The 19,448-nt window shown below is 48.7% G+C and overlaps 1 protein-coding gene and 1 pseudogene across 51 annotated transcripts in view; one reads left to right on the forward strand and one right to left on the reverse strand.

Moving 5' to 3' along the window:
• Positions 1-19,448, forward strand: part of CLASP1 (cytoplasmic linker associated protein 1) — a 293,720-nt gene that overhangs the window by 262,439 nt on the left and 11,833 nt on the right. For 49 of the 50 annotated variants that reach the window (XM_070071085.2, XM_089329376.1, XM_070071086.2 and 46 more), the window contains 3 exons: positions 3,209-3,452; positions 5,897-6,087; positions 7,654-7,782. In XM_070071085.2, coding sequence (XP_069927186.1) covers positions 3,209-3,452; positions 5,897-6,087; positions 7,654-7,782 — 564 coding nt within the window. The remainder of the gene's footprint in view (positions 1-3,208; positions 3,453-5,896; positions 6,088-7,653; positions 7,783-19,448) is intronic. The other variant, XM_070071091.2, reaches the window with a different exon arrangement.
• Positions 9,374-15,409, reverse strand: LOC149127505 (large ribosomal subunit protein uL23 pseudogene; annotated as a pseudogene). The gene has a single exon (XR_016231680.1). The product of XR_016231680.1 is annotated as a large ribosomal subunit protein uL23 pseudogene (transcript).

Below are 19,448 nucleotides of genomic sequence, written 5' to 3' on the forward strand. Positions count from 1 at the left end.
TTCAGGATGGGAGTATGAAATATGGGCTTTGGTGGAGCCACTGGCATCAGCCAGGAAGGAGGGCAGGTCAGTTTGTGGCAGGAAGAGGGCACATTCCTACTGTAGCTTCTGTTCTGTGGACAGTGAAAGGAGGCCAGAGGTGAATGAAAAAGGTTTCCAGAATCCCATGTAGCACACACGGGGATCCAAGTAGGAAATGGGTAGACCTGCCAAGAGCAGTGGAGGCTGTAGGAAATGGTGGGTGCACAAAGGACCATGCTTTCCAATGATCATGTGACACCTACCTGCCCCACATAGGAAGCCTAGAGAGAACACTATTTGCAGCCTAGGGTGGGTTTTTCTGTTCCTTTCTGTATGTGCATTTATGCATGTATGTGTGTAGGAAAGTGTGCAGTGACGTGGTTATAAGCATAGCATTGCACTGTGCCCCAACTGGGTTAGGACATGAATGCTTTCCAGATTGGTTTTCCTCTATGGGAACTACCATGGTTGCAGAATAATCCCTCATTTGGATGTGCTATAGACTTGTGTCCTGTGTTCTCTTTTGGTCATTTCGGCTTCTCCAAGTATGAAAAGACAGTGATGAGAACCAAAAGGAGTGAAACTTGACAGGGAGGAGGTAAAGAAGGTGAGGACTGAGAAGCCTCCAGATTACCCGAGAGCAAGTGGGAAGTAAGAGCCACAGGGCAGAGTCGGAGACAGACTGGGCTGCAAGAGGGCGGAGCAGTGAAAATCAGAGTTGGAGGGATGAGGCTCGAAAGAAAACGTCTCAGCCACCAGTTGTGAGGCAGATCTAAAGCTGCATTAGACGTGAGACTCAGGCACCAGTGCGTCCTTTGTAGACCCAAGCTAGGGAGACGGACGTTCCAATGGATGAGTATCAGATCCAGTGGTAAGATGATTCACCTGGCAGAAAAGGGAACGCTGAGTAAATTACAGAAGTACTGGGAGTGATGTGTATCAAGGTTCTATTCTGCCTGGCAGATATTATTTTTTTTTCTTGAGGAAAGATATATGCAGTATCATCTGAACTATTCCTAAGTATACAGCTGGGTGGCATTAAATATACTCACAGTGCTATGCAATCACATCACTATTGTACACCCAAAACTTTCTCAACATTCCCAACAAAAACTCTGCACCTCCTAAATAATAACTCCTCTTCCTTCTCCCTTCCCCCAGCCCCTGGTAACCTGCATTTTACTTTATGTCTTTGTGAATTTGCGTATGGCAGGAATTTCATATACGGCGCAACATAAAATATTTTCCCTTTGGTGGGTGACTGACCTAATTCCCTCAGCCTAATGTCTCCAAGGCTCATCCAGGGTGCAGTGCATAGCAGACTCCACCCCTTCTGAAGGCCGAACAACAGTCAGCATAGGCACATACACATTCTGTTACTCACTTATGTGTGGAGGGACACTGCTGCCAACACTGGTGCCTAACCATCTGCTCTAGTCCTTGCTTTCGTCCTGTAGGATGTGTATACCTAGTGGAAGGGCTGGGATGGATTTGCTTCTTAATACCCACAAATAAGAGTTTATAGTCACTAAGATGTAGATATGATCAAACTAAGGATGGAAAAGGTTCAAACTGAATTTTAACATACTTTCTCTGGGTGGAAGATAATTCATGGATAACGTCGTTTTTCTTTATAACTCTTTTAAAGATCTATTACTATTGTAAAGAAGGAATCAGTAGAAAGGATTAAAAAGAGCTTCATATACTTTAACAATAAAGTTGAACTATCCTAATTCTAATCACCTTTAACAATAGCAAATCCTTAGTCTTTTATGTGTGTATTACTTGGGTCTTCACTTGTGTATAGATTTTACACAGTGAGAATCCCATTGGTCATACTAGCCTGTATTTGCTTTCCTCACAGCATAAGCATTTCCCATGGGAATAAATTTTTGTAGCCATTATGGTCAATCATGCCACTCCTATTTTTGTTTCAACAAAATTTATTCAACTTTCATCCTTTCACTGTTTTCCTCTCAATTTTTTTTCAATTGTAATGTTAAACTATTTTTTGGAAATAATATCATTCTTTCCTTTTGCTGGGTACTTTATTTAGCACAGGTTACCAAAAGTTAAGATTACTGGGTAAAGGACATGAAGATCAGTTTTGCCAAATATGATTTCACTGAGTTCCAAAACAACTGGATCAATTTCCTATGCTGCTAGTACTAGTTCCTTATAATCCATCTAGCCTGTATACTTAGGAATAGTTCAGATGATATTGCATATATCTTTCTTCAAGAAAAAAAATAATAAAGCCAGCTGTGTACACATGAGAGCACTGTGTTTTGTCAGCATCACAAGTAAACGATTAATCTTAGGAGTCACCTGACACAGCCTGGCCATCACTGTATAGTCACAGTCCGAGACAGGGGAGGCTTGTGTTGCCCCATTGCTGGCAGTCAACCCTAACTCACTCAGTTACTGCAAAGGAGAGGGCCCCTTAAGGCAAAGGGCTCAGAGAACCAGAGGCTTAATTTATTGACAACAACACAGAACATATACTAGGAGAAAAATACAAAACTCAGGAAGTACTAACCACCTGCCCTGTGACACAGTGTAAAGAACAATTCTGAGTTAGAAATACCCAAAAGAAAGAATGATCTGCCTGGGAGGTGCCGAGTCCTCCATCATTAGAGATTATGAAGTGTTGTGTGGCTCCCCACTTGATGGGAATGTATGGGATACAAGAAAGTAATGGGAGAGCGTGCCTGGCTTTGTGATGGCAGGTGAAGAGCTTCTGTCCATGTGTGCTGGGTCGGGGAAGCAGGCCCCAGCTGCTGGCACTGAAGCCCACAGGAGGCAGTGCTGCCAGTGGGTCCTCACTGTGGGCACAAGTGGGTGGGAGGCCTTCCATTCTCAAGAGACTCTTCAGAATTTCATGGTATTAGCCCCTGAGAAAATGGACAGTAGATCATGGAATTATAAACCAAAACAGATCGGATGTGTAAATGGATGAATTTACACATGGATGAAATGGATGAATAGATGCAAATGTAAACAGATTCTGTCCTGTATATGGTAGTTTGTAAATTTTGTATTTACAGACTGAAATGCTAATAGCTATCCCTTTGTCAGACACCAGATATCAAGTGAAACATGTCTGGCCCGCCTGCTATTTCTGAGCATTAGAAGAGAAAGTCTGTTAAGAGTCCCGGCAGGGAACTGACAGTGTGCTGTGCCCCAGGTGTCCCGCGACGGGGGAGCTGCCTCCCCTGCCACTGAGGGCCGGGGAGGCGGAGAAGTGGAAGGAGGCAGGACAGCTCTGGATAACAAGACCTCCCTCCTCAACACCCAGCCTCCTCGCGCCTTTCCTGGGCCACGTGCACGAGACTACAACCCATTTCCCTACTCAGACACCATCAACACCTACGACAAGACAGCGCTGAAGGAGGCCGTGTTCGACGACGACATGGAGCAGCTTCGAGATGGTCTGTCCCTTCTTGTGTGTCCGTCCCCCCTGCACTCCCTCCTTGTCAGACCTGCTCTGGGTGGACTGTTCAAGGCCTGGGCCTGTTCTCAGTGGTCAGTTGTTCAAGAAGGATGCTCCAGCCAGTGCCGTGGCTCACTTGGCTAATCCTCCGCCTGCGGCAATGGCACCCTGGGTTCTAGTCCTAGTTGAGGTGCCAGGTACTAGTCCTTGTTGCTCCTCTTTCAGTCCAGCTCTCTGCTGTGGCCCAGGTGGGCAGTGAAGGATGGCCCAAGTGCTTGGGTCCCTGTACCCACATGGGAGACCGGGAGGAAGTACCCGGCTCCTGGCAGCTTTGGATCAGCACAGCGGCGGCCATAGTGGCCATTAGGGGAATGAACCAATGGAGGAAGACCTTTCTCTCTGTCTCTCTCTCACTGTCTATAACTCTCTCTGTCTCTCTCTCACTGTCTAACTCTGCCTGGCAAAAAAAAAAAAAAAAAAGAATGATGCTCCACATCCATACTGTGCTGGGGCCCAGGGCAGGGGTGGGCAGTGGTCAACAGAGGCCTCAGCAATCCTTGTTCCCCTGGTTGTGGAAGTAGCCGTGAAGTCACTGTCCCACAGCAGGCAGTGTGAGATTACGCAGTGATGGACGGCAGACTGCAGCGCCAGGGCAGGCCACACGCATGGGGACCGGGCCTGAGTGGGGATCTAGAGGCGAGGGGAGCCAGGATCAGTGCTTGGACAGGCCCCTGGCCTGATCACTCCCAGTGCCATGCTGAGAGGGGAGCTCCTGTCTTCTCACAGGGAAGCACTGTCTTCTCACAGCTGTGTCGTAACCAGATGTTGCTGGAGCTGTGCTGTGCTGACTTCTCTACCCTGTGGTTGATACTGAGTTGAGTGCTGTACACATGTGAGACAACTGAGGTAGAGGGATTAAACCCATTTTACAGATTAAGAAATAGGCTCAGAAAAGTTAAATTACTTGCCCAACATATAATAGGTCATATGGAATAGAGCTAGTCTGGTATTTTTCTGACTCTCTTGTGCTGAGACCAGTGTCCAGTGTTAAGTAAGTATGTATTGGTATGATAGAATGTTATCTGGAACTTGTTTCACCTCACTGTCATGTTCACATGTTTTGTTGTATTTCAACTTGATGGTGATTTTTAAAAAAAGTTCCGTAGATCCATTTTGTTTCAAAGCCTACTTATTTCTGAAGCTTTCATGAAGAATGAAGGTAGAGGCCTAACTGGGAATTCTTAAGACAGTTGACGTGTTCACCAAGTGCCTATGTGTGTCAGGAAGTCTATGGGTCACTGGGGTAGGGATGAGGCACAAGACACAGTCCCTGGTCTCAGAGAATGCAAGGCCTGTTGGGGAAAGGGGAGGGACCTGAGCTCAAGGCAGGCCCACCTTCAGAGGAAGCCGCCAACTCCCTGGGGATTCCACAGTAAGGGGTGCCCTTGGTGCTGGTTGCTGGCAGGTGACTGCTCTGAACACATGTGGGCATCTGTTCCCAGGCAGCAGGCTAATGGTGCAAGGTGCTTGTTTGGATTACACATTCTGAGAGAAGCAGACTCTCATTGCTCATAGGACTGGCACCTCATTTACCTTATCCTTCATGGATCTTGATGAAGGTAGAATAGAGATTAGAATGTTATATGTTACTTATTCGCCAGCTGTGTACCAAAAGGCTTAAGAAACATGATGGGATGACGCAGGAGAAATGACAGAGTTCTTTAACACCTCCAGCTTCCTTGTGTGTTTCTCCCCAGTCTTGGAAACTGAAGATATAAGTAGTTCCGCCTGTTTTGTTCTTTCACCGTGTTTATTTAAAGTTTAATATTCAGAGTGGAGGCCTCCTAAAAGACCATGGCTCTGCCTCTGCCTTTGGTGCCATTGTTCTGTCCTGCAAATGATTGTGCTCAGTGACCGTGGGCAAGCCCTGCAGTGTTTGAGTAGACAGCCCATGGGGAGGCCACACGTCTTGACTGCGGGCTGCTCGCTGTGCTGATCCCTAAGCTCTGGACATTGGAGAAGGGGACAGAGACTGATCAGATGTGAGGACGGGGAGGGCCCTGAGCATGTGCACACTGGAGTGAGTGGGTGTGACCGGGGAAGAGGTGTGAGGCAAGCCGTGGCAGAGGGAGAGAGTCTAGAAAAAGAAGATGGTCCAGCAGGGGCTTCTGGAGGATGCCAGCATTTTCTCCTCCGTGTAAAACGGAAGGGAGAAGACAGGAAATGGAGAGGCACTGAGCGTTGGTACCAGGCAGCTGGTCTTGTGCTGTTTCACATTTCATGGGTGAGAAGTTCTGCTGAGGGTATGCAGGGCGAGGCTGGGCAGCAAAGCCAGAGGGAGGGCCTCGCCTGAGAGATGTGGTGAGGAGAGAATAGAGTCCCAGCGAAGGCCTGGGGCTGGCGTTCCTCGTGAGGTGACCTCTGTCTTCTGTGTCTCCCAAGTACCCATCGACCATTCTGACCTTGTGGCTGACCTCCTGAAGGAGCTCTCCAACCACAACGAGCGGGTGGAGGAGCGGAAAGGCGCCCTGCTGGAGCTGCTCAAGATCACGCGGGAAGACAGCCTGGGCGTGTGGGAGGAGCACTTCAAGACCATCCTGCTGCTGCTGCTGGAGACCCTCGGAGACAAAGACGTGAGGCGCTGCGTCAAAGACAGGGTCTCGCCCTGGGCTTGGGTCGGCCGCAGCTCCCCTCTCTGAGGCTGCTCACGGCTCACATTTCCTGAGCACGCACGAGAAGGTCGTGTTTGTCTCGGTGACAGGCCTCATCCCCTGTGCAAGTCCTTTCTGTAACTGGGTCTGCAGTAGTTGAGGGAAATGTGTTCCCACATCCAGTCACTGAACAAAGAATTTCTTAAAATGTAGCTTGTGGTCTTTCGGAGTGCAGTGCTTTCCTTGTCTTACATCTGTTCCATGTGTAATTGAGGAACAGAGAAGTTCATCTGTTAAAAGCCCTCGTTTGATGCTCCATTCCCTGGAATGCCATCTCAGTTCACCCTACATGTGTGAACAGTTCCGGTAACATTAGGTCAGCTGGTGACCAGCTCTAGAAGCATGACCCTTGTAGTATGAATTTTAAAATCAAAAGGTTTCTTTGCCCTGGGACACGAGGCACTGGGGACCTGTGGCACTTAGGAGATAACTCTTAGGGGGCCAGGAGTGACGTAGGCACAGTCCTTCCTTCTGCCTATGGAGCCAGTCGCTCCTGCAGGCAGGCGTAAGTGTTGGGACTTGCCAGAGTTCTGGTGCACTGGCTTTGTGCAGGCTGGCAGTAACGACTGTGAAGGACGTGCGGAGAGCTAGAGGGTAGGGCTGGGAGGATTGCCAGGAAGCTAAACAGAACGAGGCGACAGTCTGTGCCCCAGGTCATGATGGTGGCGGCATGGAGGGGAAGGCCATGAATTTCATGGCAACCCTAATTGCTTTTTGTTGCTTAGGATTAATGGTGTGGGTTAAGGATAAGTAAAGATAGATGAATGATAATAAAAGATCTGTATGAATTTTTTTTTTAAAACAGAGCATTGGCTAAGGAAACAGTTGTGCTTGCTTGGGCTGTATCAGGAGACAGGGTGATGTCATGTGGCGGGCAGGTCAGCAGTGTGTTAGTGTGTGGGTCATACAGATGAGTGACAGAAAATCAGGATGTACTGCATGGCTCTGTTTGCGGTAAACTCCATTCTCCTTCACTGAGATTAGAAGTGTGTTTGGAATGGCTTTCCTCCAGAAGCAGGACTCGGCCTAAACAACTCAAGGCCTGTGCAGATCCACTGATCTCATCAAATGGGCAGTCGGAAATAGTGACAGGTTTCTAGCTGTCTTTTGAAGCTTTGTGCTTGTCTTTGGGGCACGTTTTACAGAAGGACAGTTTGTGTCGCAGAGCTGAGGCTCACTGATAATGAGGCATGGTCCCACGCTTGGCTCGTCCGGCAAGCCTTTGTTAGGTCCCTCCTAGGTGGTGGGTCCTGGGAATGTCACTGTAAGACACGGTGCCTGCCCTCTTGGTGCTCACCATCCAGGCCCTGAAACCATATGTTCTGTGGGAAGAGGCCTTCAAGAGGCCCCAGGAAATGCTGGGGAACCGGAATCAGGCACTCAGCCCCGTGGGACTCCATGCACCTCCTCCCCTGCCCCCGGAGCTGACGTGTGTGGCCATGAGCTTCATACTGTGTGGTGATGTCTTCCTTTCCTCTCATACTCCAGCATTCCATTCGAGCCCTAGCATTAAGAGTTTTACGGGAAATTCTGAGAAACCAGCCAGCAAGATTTAAAAACTACGCCGAGCTGACCATCATGAAGACTCTGGAAGCCCACAAAGATTCCCATAAAGAGGTGAGCCTGCCCAGAGCCAGGGGTGCTGAACAGCCGGGCCTGGGAGTCTGCATTATAAGCTTTCAGAAAGAGTCCCTTCCTGTGGGCTCAGCATGTGTCACAATACAAAGTCAGTTCCCTGTGCTGACCCCGTGGCTGGGCAGCCATGTCCAGCCTCCCAACGTGCATTGGTGGATAGGGAAGGTCTGACGTTCCGCCTCTAGGGTCTCGTGTGGAGGTGGAGACTGGCTTTGGAATCAGACAGGCAAGGCTGAGAGCCAGTGCTTCCTTGCTCCAGGTCCCTGGACAGGCTCCTTCTCCTTCTGAGCCTCAGTTCCTTTGTGTGTGAAATAGGAGTGGACATCCTCACAGAGTCTCACTTGAGAATTAGAGGAGATAATCAGAGCTGGCTGCAGCCTGATGCTGCTGACAGCAGGTGCCAGCTGTCCTGGCCTTCCTTCCCTGTTCCCTCTCTATGCTTCCCTCTGTAAGAGGAAGACAAATGGAGACAGCCTGCATGTTCCAAATGCTAGCACACTGTCCTCCTAGCCCTGAGACCTCAGCTTTCCTGTGGAGAGCAGCCAGGTGTGCCTCTCTGTCCTGCACATGTGCCACAGGTAACAGATGCTTGGCCGATCCCTGGGCAGTTGTTTGTAAAAATGTCCAGCTCCTGTGCTCCCTAGACCTTCCATAGCTAGAGGCCTACAGAGAATGGGAAGTAACTAGAGCCGTACTAAACTTGGTTGTGGTAACACCCTTCATTAAAAGGCACTGTGGAAAACAGGGTCATGTGTATAACAGGACAGATGATGAGCATGACCCCAAAGCAAGACATAACTTATAAGCTTGCTCGGTGCAATCTCTTGGCTCACTATGACTTATGAAGCAAGCTTGTGGGTGAACAGAGTTGTGAATCGAGCAGTCCTTACATCTACAAAGAGAATTGGCCTAATCGATTGCTTTTCCTTTTTGGCAGCCTTGTGGCTGCTCGAGTGGTGACTGCTTCGACTCTTCGGGTCCCCATGACTGAAGCTTAGCAAAGGCAGTGAGGGCAGGTTCCATGCCCTGACTGGGCATCTCTCACCTGTCACCCTCACACAGCACAGAATGTGTAGGCGACAGCTAAGTTTTAGAGATTCAGCTAGGTTGCTTGATGGTGATGGTTACTTGTGCTTGAACAAAACACTTTGCATATGCAGTAGCTCGGATGATTGACATGGTCAGCATAATTATCCCCTGGTAAGGAAAGGCGGTCTCAGAGGAGTGTACTGGCAGAACCAGGATGTGGACCACATCTTGTGTCTCTTTTTAGGGACAACTGACCTGTGCTGACTTTAGTTTCTTCTTACTGAAAAACATGATTGAAAACTGAAGTAAAATTGATTTATTTTACAAATGGACGATATCAACTGTTTTTGTGGGGAGGACACACTTAGAATGGGGCATTAAGGTGAAAATATATGCCAGTTAGGATGTTTTGGCACCTACTGAGTATCCAAAGATGTCCATCTTTTAATTTGGGCACTGGGGGGCGGGCACTGTGGCACAGCAGGTTAAGCCGCAGTTTGGGATACCTGTATTCCATATCAGAGTGCCTTCGTTCTGGTGCTGGCTCTGCCCTCTCTTCCAGCTTTCTGCTAATGTGCATCTTGGGAGGCAGCAGATAATGACTCAAGGATTTAGGTCCTTGCCACCCATGTGAGAGACCCAGATTGAGTTCTGGGCTCCTGGTTTTACCCTGGCTCAGTCCCAGCAGTTAAATGCATTTAGGAAGTAAACCAGTAGTTGGGAAATCTGGCTTTGTGTCTCTGTCTCTGCATTTCAAATATTTAAAATAATTAAATGAATGTTAAAAAAAAGCTTCCTCTTCAAATAAATAAAAGTAAATTGAGCACCATGATTTTTAAAACTTTGACAGAGGATCCCAAGAATTGTAAGTTAACAGAAAATGGAAAATAGATTATTTTAACTCTGTTTTCTTGGAAGATCTTGTTTTTATTTTCCATGTAAAATAAGAGATTTAGAAGAGAAGGCTCTTAGGTGTGAGGTTCCTTAAGTTTCCCAGGGGAAAAGAGCAGAAAATGTCTCCTGCTTCAAATAAGCTTGGCAGCAGTCTGCTGGAAATTCATGTAACAAGGGCTCCCAGGCCGCCATCTCTGTCACGTGCTAAGGCAGGTGCAGCAGGCACTGCTCAGGGTGTGTCTGTGTGGGCACGCCTGCCTGCTGTGCATACTTCTAGACTCACTACGCTGTTTCTTTGTCAGAAGCTGCTGACTCAGGTATTGTATGTTTAGGTCTGGTCTTAGGTTTGGGTTTCGATTTTGTTTTCCTTTAAATTTCTTCTAGTCTGTCTTTTAATTTTAGCCAATCTGTCTCATTCCTTATTTGTGTTTTTGTGGGGCAGGACAATTAGAGGTGCATCAGGTTTATGCTGTAGCCATCTTGTTTCATATTAATATGCATGTGTTATTTTTCTAATTATTTCATCTTTTCATCATCATATTCAGTACTTAGGACTCCAGACACAAGCTCAAAAGATCCTGAATGTGTCCTGACCCAGTTGCTGTGTTGGAGGCATGGTCTGTTTCCTGTCTTAGTGGTACTTGGAAGGTGTGTTGGTCCTGAGTGAACGCTCCTGCAACTTCCTCTTATGAGGAGCACCTGGATTTTATATTCGCAGACAAAACGCAGACTTCAGCAGCAGGAGGATGCAGGGCGCCCTGAGAGACGAGGTGCAGACCCTCCCTTGCAGCTGTGGCGGTCCTCATGCTGGCCCTCATGCTGCAGCCCTGGCTGAAGAACTGCAGTGAGAAAGGCACCTGGAACCACCGTTTCTGTCTACTGAAATTTGTCAGAAAAGTTGTTAGGGAGGCTGAAGGGGGCGGGGCTGCTGGTAAGATGGGTTTTCTCCTCATCCTGCAAGCAAGGGTCTGTGTTCTCAGCTTCTTTTAAAAAGAATGGTGTCTGTGGAACCTTTCTCTTAGATGTTGACAGCATACCAGGCACTTACTCTGTCTCCCACAGCATCCATGGAAACTAATGCAGAGGTTCTATAACAAGCAAGACTTGTGGAGGAGTTGGATAGTAGTGTAAAATTTTTATTTTAAAATTCTATAAAGTTTGTCAACTTAGACATGTTTTAATAGTCCCTATTTGAATAGGTAAGCCTCTTTCATTATCCAGCTCCTTTTTTGTCTTTTTATATGTACATCTTTGCTGTCACATTTCAGTGCCTCGTTAATGAAATGGCCATGGTTTACAGTAGTGGTGGCACTTGGCAAAGGACTTTGAGGGCAAAGCCTTGATCTTGAGCCTGTTTTCTGCTTTTCAAGATAACTCCATTAATTTGGACTCCTCTCATTTTAGCATTTATAGTCAGGATTGATATAGACCCTCTGCTGGCTGATAAAGAAGAGAGGACTTGAGAATTGGTATGACCAAAAGATTCTGGGGTCATGAGCATCTGTCTGCTCTGCTCCAACTGTGTCATCAGTTCTCATCACCTTCATATAACCCTGTGTAAGCGGGACCCTGTGAGAATCAAAGTAAAATGGCGTAGAAACGTGCTTTGATTAAAAACTATCATATGCTGTGTAATATTGCTACATAAAACTGGTTTCAGACATCCATACCTATTTCAGTAGCAATCATTTCTTGGAAAATTATTAATATGCTAATAAATAATTATACACAAATTTAAGGCAAGAGGAGTAGTTGCTCCTGGTGCTTACGCTGTATGTATAGTAACCCCCATGTTGACGTTTCAAGTTTAAACCTGCAGGAAGCAATAACTGTTTCTTGAAGATACTCCATAATTGAGACTTTGTAATCATTAGACTTGGCTTTTCTCTGAATTTTGCCACATGAGTGACTATTCAGTTGCCTTTGCCTAGTGGAAGCAGAAAATGTTAACATCATTCCATGTTGCTATACTGGGTCACCAACCTTTCCTCATGCACCCACAAGTCCTGGCGTTGAGGGGGCTCAGATTCCTGCTTCAGGTGGCTTCACTTCTTTAGAGAAATCTTGATTCTTACATAAATATAAAGCAACCATTATTATGTCTCCAGGATTTCAATTTAAAATAATTGCTAGTTAATTTCTTTTTTTTTATGGTGAAAAAACATATATTTAGAATTAGCCAGCTGGACTCCATTCAGATGATCCCAGTTTTGTTGGTAACGTCCAGAGCATCATAGTCAGGAGCCAGCCGCACATACGCCGCCTTCTCTCTGTCAGGGCTGATCAGGGTGTTGACTTTGGCCACATCAATGTCATAGAGTTTCTTCACAGCTTGTTTGATCTGGTGCTTGTTGGCCTTGACATCCACAATGAACACCAGTGTGTTGTTGTCTTCTATCTTCTGCATGGCCGACTCCGTGGTCAGGGGGAACTTGGTGATGGCATAGTGGTCAAGCTTGTTTCTCCTGGGGGCGCTCTTCCGAGGGTATCTGGGCTGCCGTCGGAGGCGTAGTGTCTTGGGCCACCGGAAGGTGGGGGACATGCGGATCTTCTTCTTCTTGTGGCTGTGGACGCCTTTCAGCACTGCCTTCTTGGCCTTCAAGGCCTTCGCTTTGGCTTCGACTTTAGGAGGGGCAGGAGCTTCCTTCTTCGCCTTTGGCGCCATCTTGGTGAAAAGCTCTAGTTAATTTCATATTTTATCACTTCAAGAAATTAAAGCAAAAGCAAACAAGAGTGATTTTCAAAAAGAGAGAACTTCCTGGGGCCAACTGTGTGACTTCTGTTTTGCCAGCAGTGTGGGGTATCTCACACAGACTTTGACAAACAGTGGGGCCAGGGCAGAGCGGTGGTGTGGGCCAGAAAAGGCCTGTACAGAGCTGCTCTTCTCCCATGCTCGGCACTGGGCCTCCCAGACTCTCTCAGGCCAGCAGCTGGGGCTCAGCACATGAGGACACCTGGGGAAGTTATACCACCTCTGTGGACCTTGGTTTTCCTTACCCGTTAGCCCCAGAGTGGACTAGATGGTAACCTTTGCCTCATCCAGCCCCAAGGTAATAGAAGTTGCCACTGAGTGACAAACCTGAGTCTTTATCCATTCTAAATCTCCACTTGTCTGTGAGCCTACCTTTGGGATATGACCAGAGACCCCGTGTTAAATAAAACAAAACCAGATGCCTATAAAGCTTCCTGGGGAGGTTCCGAGTGGCTGAGCCAGCAGTACACCTTGGTAAACATCTTGTCAGGGAGCATGTGGTGTCATCAAGGCTAAAGCCAAGAATGAACATATGGTTCAGAGGAAGTGCAGGAGAGCGTAGTCGAGGAAGAGTGGTGAGCGAGTTGGAGCCCGAGCTGGGCAGGCAGTGAGGAGGGAGTGTCTAGCTGCGATTCCCTGCAGCCTGGCCGGAGGGAGGGAGCAGGGGCTTAGAGGACCCAAATTGCATGCACCCCAGTGTCAGGTGTGCTCACCTTTCTCTGAGCCGTGGCGTTTGCTGTGTCATGGGGAGGTACATTTCCCACCTCCTAGGGCTGCTGTGCAGTGCCAAACACTGTCCAGTCCTGAATGGGGGTGGCAGTGCCAGTGTCAGAACAGGACACCATTTAATCTCAGAGCCTTTGAGTTTGGTTCACACATGGCCTTTGCCAGCCCACTGGCTGTGAGAGGCTCTGCAGCGTGTCAGAACTTGCACACTTGGGGCCAACACTGCATTCAAGTGAGGCACAGTGATTGGCACGGTTGAAAATTGAAGATACTGCCCTTTTAATCCCTGTCCATTGAAGAAAGTACACTGATTTTGAATAGAACTATTTTCATTTTTAAAATTTTACACACAGCAAATTTAACTGCATTTCTCCAGATACACATAAGAGACTATTTGAATTCAGCTGAGTAAACTCTAAAACTCCAGTGAAAAGTACAACTTGTATCTGGCGGCTGCTGGTTGTTTGAATCACTGATGTTTGTGCTGGAGTCGCTGGCCTCTGTCAGTGATGAGCTGGAGAACACTGGGGTCTTTGCCAGCATCCCCGAGGGTGGCTACACCCAGCTACCTCCTGGCATTCAGCTCTCTTCCAACTTCCTCGTTATTTGCCCCTTTGACCCTGATTCCACCCCTGGTCCCACCTAAGAGCCTTGCCTCATTTGGAGGTAAGAATTGCATAGTCCCGAATCTGCTTTCCAGGCAAGCACATGATGACTGTCTTGGCAGAGGTATTTCAGGCAGACACTGTCCTTCTTGGAGTCTTTGAAGCCCTGTACTCATCAGGTAGAGGTGGATGATGAGGTTTTTATAAACAGAAATAATTTTTAAAAGAAGTTGACTTGGCCAGTGCCGTGGCTCACTAGGCTAATCGGTGCCTGCGGCGCCGGCACCCAGGGTTCTAGTCCCAGTTAAGGCGACGGTTTTGTCCCGGTTGCTCCTCTTCCAGTCCAGCTCTCTGCTGTGTCCCAGGAAGGCAGTGGAGGATGACCCAAGTGCTTGGGCCCTGCACCCGCATGGGAGACCAGGAAAAGCACCTGGCTCCTGGCTTCGGATTGGCACAGTGTGCCGGCTGTAGCGGCCATTTAAGGGGGTAAACCAACGGAAGGAAGACCTTTCTCTCTGTCTCTCTCTGTCTAACTCTGCCTGTCAAAAAAAAAAAAGAAAAGAAGAAGAAGAAGAAGAAGTTGACTTGGATTCTCCCTCTAATACTGATGAGGAAAGCTGAGGCCCAGAAAGCAGAAATTTGCCCAGAGTCTCCTGGGCAGTTGGGCCCTTCTCCCCACCCCGGGTGTAGGTCCATGTCGCTGCCCCCACCCCACCCCCCCACCCCTCAGAGTCTGTCATGCCCCCATTATACTGTCCGGTTTTCCTAAGGTCTTCCCATCCTTTCCCAGGAGGTGGCGCCAACTTTTTCCTTTGATTGAGGAGCTTAACTTGACTGCCCTACTGGAAAGAGTTCTTGGATTCCAGCCCTGGTGGTTTTGGGATGTTTGCTTTTTTTTTTTCTTTCTTCTTTTTTTTTTTTAACGTAACCACTTGTCCATGGCAGAGCCAAGTCAAACTTTGTGAACTTAAAACATGCAGTCCAAATTTTGAAAACTTCTATGCTTTAAAGAAGGAAACCTTATCCTTAAGCAAACATTCAGCAAAATTCTAAGTAATGATCTCATTTTTTTTTCTGAAAAGCTAAATGTGAAAAGTGTACTTTCCCCAGCTAGACACTAGAAACTTTCACTTGCTTTGAAAGGGAAGAATTCCTGTGTTTCCAACCAGACTCTGCATACCCAAAGGAACTGGGACAGTTTTCGGTCACTTGAAGGTGGATCATAACCCAGAAGTAGGCTTGATCTTGCTCTCTTGAAAATACTTTACTGGGCCGGTGCTGCGGCTCAATAGGCTAATCCTCCACCTAGTGGCGCCGGCACACCGGGTTCTAGTCCCGGTTGGGGCACTGGATTCTGTCCCGGTTGCCCCTCTTCCAGGCCAGCTCTCTGCTGTGTCCAGGGAGTGCAGTGGAGAATGGCCCAAGTGCTTGGGCCCTGCACCCCATGGAAGACCAGGATAAGTACTTGGCTCCTGCCTTCGGATCAGCATGGTGCGCCGGCCGTGGTGGCCATTGGAGGGTGAACCAACAGCAAAAGGAAGACCTTGTCTCTCTCTCTCACTATCTACTCTGCCTGTCAAAAAAAAAAGAAAGAAAGAAAAAAGAAAGAAAGAAAATACTTTACCTCCAATTTTTAAAATGCTTGCCACATCTGGTCACTCTACTTACCAAGCAGTATTGTCTTTCTTTCTGTTACCTTGTTTACTTTTGCTCTCTGTTTGCTTACATTTATAATCTTTGCTTCTTATGTTACATAGAACACAGGGGCAGAACCTAAAGTTCACCCTGCTCAGGCAGCTGGCCAAAGCCAGGGGCTTGGCGTGTGGAGGGAGCCAAGAACACTTCCTGCCCAGCCGAAACCAGTGTCGACCTCTGGCCGCTTTCTCTAACCCCAGTGAGGGAGTCGGCCTCAGACTACCCGTATGATGTGCGGCTTCAGACGTTTTGTTTTCACAGCACCGCACAGCCCCCACCATATTAAACGCATTTGCTGAAGTAAATGCTGCATGCAGGCCACATGTGGAATTCCTGGAGTTGTGAGAGGGAGCTCCCCTGCCAGAGGTGAAGCTGTCTGCCCACTGAGCTCCCCGGGCGGTGATGCACTCCAGCTGAGTGGCAGGAGAGCAGGGGGATGGGGTGGAGAGAAGGGCCTCTCAGGACTGAGTTCTCCTGGTGACTCTGGCAGTGGGGAGGCTGTAGTCGGGGCAGTGAGGTGCCTGGAGGCTTTCAGCTTCAGATCGGAAAGAGGTGCAGCAGGGGTTTGAATCTCATTCTCTCTCTACCCACTGAGCTGCCTTCCACCTCCGGGTAGGGTCTTAACCTCCCATTCTTGATCATCTCAGTGTCTTCTAATTTTGATAAGCCTATGAAGCCATCCAGCATTTTCTGACCCTTTGGTTTTTCTGCATTTAAAGACTCAAGCCTGAGAGTCCCTCTGCTTTCTGACCAGTGTGTTGTGACGCTTGTGCGTGGTGATTTCCCACCACAGACAGAAGGGCTTCAGAGCTTGGTCTCCTTGCTGCTGCCTTCCACATCTTAGTGTTCACTCAGCTGTGTGTTCCTGGGCTACATAGATGCATGGCCATGTGCCTGGCTTTCCCAAGCACACATGGACCTGTGCAAACTGAGCAGGCAGAAAGCTCTGTGCCTCTGGTAACCATTGCCTGATAGAGTTCTCCTAAGAACACCATTAGCGGCCTGTGGTACCGGCACCCCAGGTTCTAGTCCCGGTTGGGGCGCCAGATTCTGTCCCGGTTGCCCCTCTTCCAGTCCAGCTCTCTGCTGTGGCCCGGGAGTGCAGTGGAGGATGGCCCAAGTGCTTGGGCCCTGCATCCCATGGGAGACCAGGAGAAGCACCTGGCTCCCGGCTTCGGGTCAGCGCAGCACACCGGCCGCAATGCGCCGGCCGAAGCGGCCACTTAGGGGGTGAACCAAGGGAAAAAGGAAGACCTTTCTCTCTGTCTATCTGTCTGTCTGTCTCTCTCTCTCTCTCTCTCACTGTCTAACTCTGCCTGTCAAAAATAAATAAATAAATAAATAAAAAACACACCATTAGCAACAGCTGATGAATAGATGTGGAGTAGCCTGAACTCGCCTCTTTTCCAAAGACTGTAGCACACCACCTAGAATGGAACTCTGTGCTTTGTGCAGTGGATGCCTCCATAGCCCCATGCTGGTCGTTTTAGGTGTTTGCCTTCCTGCTTGTTTTCTAACTAGCTCCTTAGTTGGAGACCTGTCCGGACAGGTCTGTGTGGCACGTAGACCATGGGGAGAGTGTATGCTGCAGGGGAATCGGTGCAACAAGCATTCGTTGGAATGGAGAGATGGCTAAGATAGGATCTCGCCTTCCAGGAACTTCTGTCTTCTGGGAGAGAACATTTCTGCAGAATGTTTCCATGCAGTGATAAAGTGTGCACACGGGGATTCCTGGGGGCTCTCTGGCAGTGAGTGAGTCGTGGAGGGTGACCCAGCCCAGCAGGTGAAGGACATGAGTAAGAGACATGGCTGGGCAGGGCCCGGGCAGCATGAGGAAGGAGCCAGGCCTTGTGGAGGAACTGGGACACTGTCCTCAGGTTAGCCTGTGGAGATTGTGGGAGAGGATGGACCTGCCTTGGTGTTGGCACCAGCCCCAGGGAAGGACTGGCTGGCTTACCAGTGCTTTCAGTCTTGCCGAAAACGTCTGGTGATGAGTGTCCTCTGCAGGGACTTGTGAGGACAGAGCTCTGCCCTCTAGTGCCTGCCTCCTGGTGGCACCTCAGGTGCCAGGCTCCACTCCTAGGTTGCTCTTTCTCCAAGACCTCACAGCCTGTGTTTTGTAGCTGGAATGTGCCAGGCTGGTTTGTGTGGTATCTCTCTCTCAACCCCGCAATTAAGAAAGCAGGTGATTGTAAGTAAGTCCTCATTCCAGAGTTTAAAAAGTGAGTCTCAGATTGAGCAAGCGTCTTGCTGCTGGAGGATTGAACTGAGGTTTGCATGCAGCACTGCTCTCTGGCTCTAAGAAGGTGCTCTGAAGGCTGCCTTTCTTGGGGTGACAAGTTAAAGGTTGTATATGTACACCAGGGCCAAACAGTACCTTCAGGAGACCTGTGTGGAAAAAGCTATGCTTGCAGGAGATTGAATTAGCAGGGAGAGAAATCAGTGGGCTTCCTTTAAACCAAAGGTAGGGAACTTCCCAGCCCATGGGCCACATAAAGCCCTTGAAGTCACTTGGTCTGGCCCTGACAAGGCAACCGCAGGCGGGACTCGAAGTTCTAGAAACCTATAGCAGGCTAATTTTTCAGTTGATAATTTTGCATGGCTCCTGAATGATGTTATAAATATCCAAATGGCCCTTGGCAGAAGAAAGGTTCCCACCCCTGCAAACAGTACTTATGTGCAGTGGAGTGAGATACCATAAATGCTAGGACAAAGCTAAAACTGCTGATGAGAGCAGGTCTGCTCACTCTGCTGAGGTGCCTGGGAAGGCTGAGCCTGCTGCCTGCAGGCACTGGTGGCAGGGTGGGCTGGCTGTGCATGGCCAGGGCCCATGAACTGGAGCAACCCCTGTAGGACCCCAGAGAAGCCTTCTGTAGACTCTGTCCTTGCTTCCCATCCCACACTAGCCTTCTATCTCATCCTGGCCTGCTGGGGGGATATGTATCAGGTGGGAGAGCCCCCCCTTCCCCATGCGCTGCCTCCCTGAGCCTCTGCATCCTCTGCCTGGACCATCCCCACCCCCCTACATCAGAGGGGTGCCGCCCACTCATTTCACCTCTGGGTGCAGAGCTCTAAGCTCAATCCTGAGAGACAGGAGCCACTGGGTTGGTGCTGAGTAAACACACATAGCAGTTACACAAGGCAAGAGGAAAGATGGTAAGGAAAACAGCTTTAGTTCCTGAGGATCTTAGGAATCACTTGAGAATAGGACACGACTGTTCTGCCTTTCACATACATAATGAGCCCAGATAAATCTCAGATTTCTTGACACCCATCCTTTGACGTGTACTTGGTGTTTACCCTACCATGCTGACACACAGGGCTCCATCCTGGCTGTTGAAGGCCTCAATGCTTTGTTGCAGTAGGGGACCCACAGGTGGTGCATTGTGTCCACAGGGTACTGGCCAGGTTTGGTCAAGGTAGCAGGAGACAGCTGCCCCCGAAGGAAAGTTCAGAAGGCCTCTTTAGAATTCAGAGAGGCAGGGCTCCTTTAAATAGGGGCATACTCTCAGCAGATGGGAGAATGAAGGGAGCTCCCATACGGAACTCCTGGGTGATGCCCAGGCTTGCTGGCTCCTTGGGTTACAGGTAAACACTTCAGCCCCTGTCCAGTGGTCAAAAGAAACACATGTGGAAATGTCACCAGAGCTCCAAAGTAGCTGCTTTGTCATGTGGGCATCAGGGGCAGTGGACCTCAGAATTGAGAGAGGAACGTTGTCCATCAGATATGCCGGCCACATGTGAGAGACACAGTTTTCTAATCCAGCAGAAGGGAGTTAATGTAAGTAACCAGTGGGGGAGAAGCAGGGATGGCGGTAGTCACTGCAGTGATTGTGATGTATTAGGTGCCACCAAGAGCACCCTGTGCCCAGGGCTTAGATTCTCCCAGCTCCCCCGAGGCCTCAGGCTGCTCTCTGCCTTACTAAGCTGGACTCAAAAAGAGAGTT

Source organism: Oryctolagus cuniculus, chromosome 3, assembly GCF_051225735.1.
Source record: "Oryctolagus cuniculus isolate XC-2025 breed Fujian yellow rabbit chromosome 3, ASM5122573v1, whole genome shotgun sequence".
NCBI lineage: Eukaryota > Metazoa > Chordata > Mammalia > Lagomorpha > Leporidae > Oryctolagus > Oryctolagus cuniculus.